The sequence below is a fragment of the Prionailurus viverrinus genome, chromosome D4, assembly GCF_022837055.1.
Source record: "Prionailurus viverrinus isolate Anna chromosome D4, UM_Priviv_1.0, whole genome shotgun sequence".
Lineage (NCBI taxonomy): Eukaryota > Metazoa > Chordata > Mammalia > Carnivora > Felidae > Prionailurus > Prionailurus viverrinus.
The window spans coordinates 21,725,297-21,727,598 of NC_062573.1; the positions used below are offsets into that span (position 1 = coordinate 21,725,297).

At 39.5% G+C, this 2,302-nt stretch overlaps 1 protein-coding gene across 1 annotated transcript; it reads left to right on the plus strand.

Annotated features, from left to right (window-relative positions):
• Positions 1-1,339: 1,339 nt before the first annotated feature.
• LOC125150034 (olfactory receptor 13F1-like) lies at positions 1,340-2,302 on the plus strand. The gene has a single exon (XM_047829348.1). The coding sequence runs from the start codon at positions 1,340-1,342 to the stop codon at positions 2,300-2,302; it is 963 nt and encodes a 320-aa protein (XP_047685304.1).

Here is a 2,302-nt window from a genome sequence, read left to right on the forward strand (position 1 = left end):
GGAGTAGCCATACTTGTATCAGACAAACTGGATTTTAAAATAAAGATGGTAACAAGAGATGAAGAAGGGTGTTATAGCATAATTAATGCATCTATCCACCAAGAAGATCTAACAATTGTAAACATTTATACCCCTAACATGTGGAAACCCAAATTTATAAATCAGTTAATCACAAACAAAGAAACTCATTGATAATAATACGATAATGGTAGGGGACTTCAATGCCCCGCTTACAACAATGGACAGATGATCTAAACAGAAAACCAACAAGGAAACAATGGCTTTTAATGACATACTGGACCTGATGGACTTAATAGATATATTCAGGACAATTCACTTAAAGCAGGAGAATACACATTCTTTTTGAGTGCACATGGAACATTCTCCAGAATAGATCACATACCAGGACACAAATCAGCTCTCAACAAGTACAAAATGATCAAGATGATACCTTGCATATTTTCACACCACAACACTATGAAACTCGAAGTCAACCACAAGAAAAAATTTGGAAAGACCACAAATACATGCTATAGTGATTGGATGCATGTTTATCTTCTATTTATATTCCTTAGTTTATAGATATCCGTCTGTTATATTACATAATTAGTAGTTATATGAAATGCAACTAAATCCTTTCAGGATTTAACTTTTACAATTTTTTTTTCTTTTCCCAGCAAACCTCCTGTGGTCTTTAACTCGATTAAGACTAATGCATTTTTAAAAAAGGTTTATTTATTCATTTTGAGAGAGAGAGTGCAAGCAGATGAGGGGCAGAGAGGGAATGAGAGAGAATCCCAAGCAGTCTCCATGCTACCAGCATGGAGCCGACACTGGGCTCAAACTGAACCCATGTGGGGCTTGAACTCATGAACCATGAGATCATGACCTGAGACAAAACCAAAATTCTGAAGCTCAACCAACTGAGCCACCCAGGTGCCCCAGGTCTAATGCCTTTTTTGATTAAACTAAGTCTCAAAATGTCTCAGTGAGCAGTGTCCCTTACATAGAGTTGGGATTCTTACTTTCTGTGTTCTCCTAGCACCCTAGGGTGTACTTATATCATGTTATTGTAATTATTTATTTACTTGATTATGTGATATTTTATCGTGAGTTTCCTGAGAGCAGCTTTTTACATAATTCAAAGAGATCTTCAGTGACTTGCAGTATATTCAATAAATGTTGAATGAATGAATGAATAATTAATATGGTATTTCCAGAATAATGATCCTTTTAAGGTACCTAACAAAAACCCCTTGAAAGATGGTAGAATTTGATTTTCATATATATAACAATGTATATTTTTATTCACTACTACAGATAAACAAAGAGGCATAAAATGGTCAAGGCAAACTTGACAGTCATTTCCAATTTTATTTTCCTGGGGTTTACTCCTTACCCCAAAGTTGAGGTCATCATATTTGTGCTGTGCTTGCTGATGTACCTGATCACCCTGCTGGGTAATATCATTCTGATCTCCATCACCATCCTGGATTCCCACCTACACAAACCCATGTACTTCTTCCTCAGCAACCTCTCCTTTTTAGACATCTGGTACACCTCTTCTGCTCTCACTCCAATGCTGACAAACTTTGTTTCAGGGAAAAACACCATCTCATTCTCAGGATGTGCCACTCAGATGTACTTTTCTCTTGCCATGGGCTCCACTGAGTGTGTGCTCCTGTCCACGATGGCGTATGACCGGTATGTGGCCATCTGCAACCCTCTGAGATACCCCATCATCATGAACAAGAGGGCTTGTGTGCAGATTGCCGCTGGCTCCTGGATGACAGGCTGCCTCACCGCCCTGGTGGAAACAGTATCTGTGCTGCAGCTGTCTCTCTGTGGAAGTAGCATCATCAATCACTTCACTTGTGAAATTCTGGCTGTCTTGAAACTAGTTTGTGTGGATACTTCCAGGGTGCAGTTGATCATGCTGGTGATCAGCGTACTTCTTCTTCCTATGCCGATGCTCCTCATTTGTGTCTCTTACGCATTCATTCTCTCCAACATCCTGAGAATCAGCTCAGTGGATGGTGGAAGCAAAGCCTTTTCAACATGCGCAGCCCACCTGACTGTGGTGGTTTTGTTCTATGGGACAGCTCTCTCCATGTACCTGAAGCCCTCCGCTGTAGATTCACAGGAAATAGACAAATTTATGGCTTTGGTATATGCTGGATTAACCCCCATGTTGAATCCTATCATTTATAGTTTACGGAACAAAGAGGTAAAAGTAGCTGTGAAAAAATTGCTGATTAGGAACCCTCTGTGTGCTTTTTTAATCCCCCATAGCAAATCATAA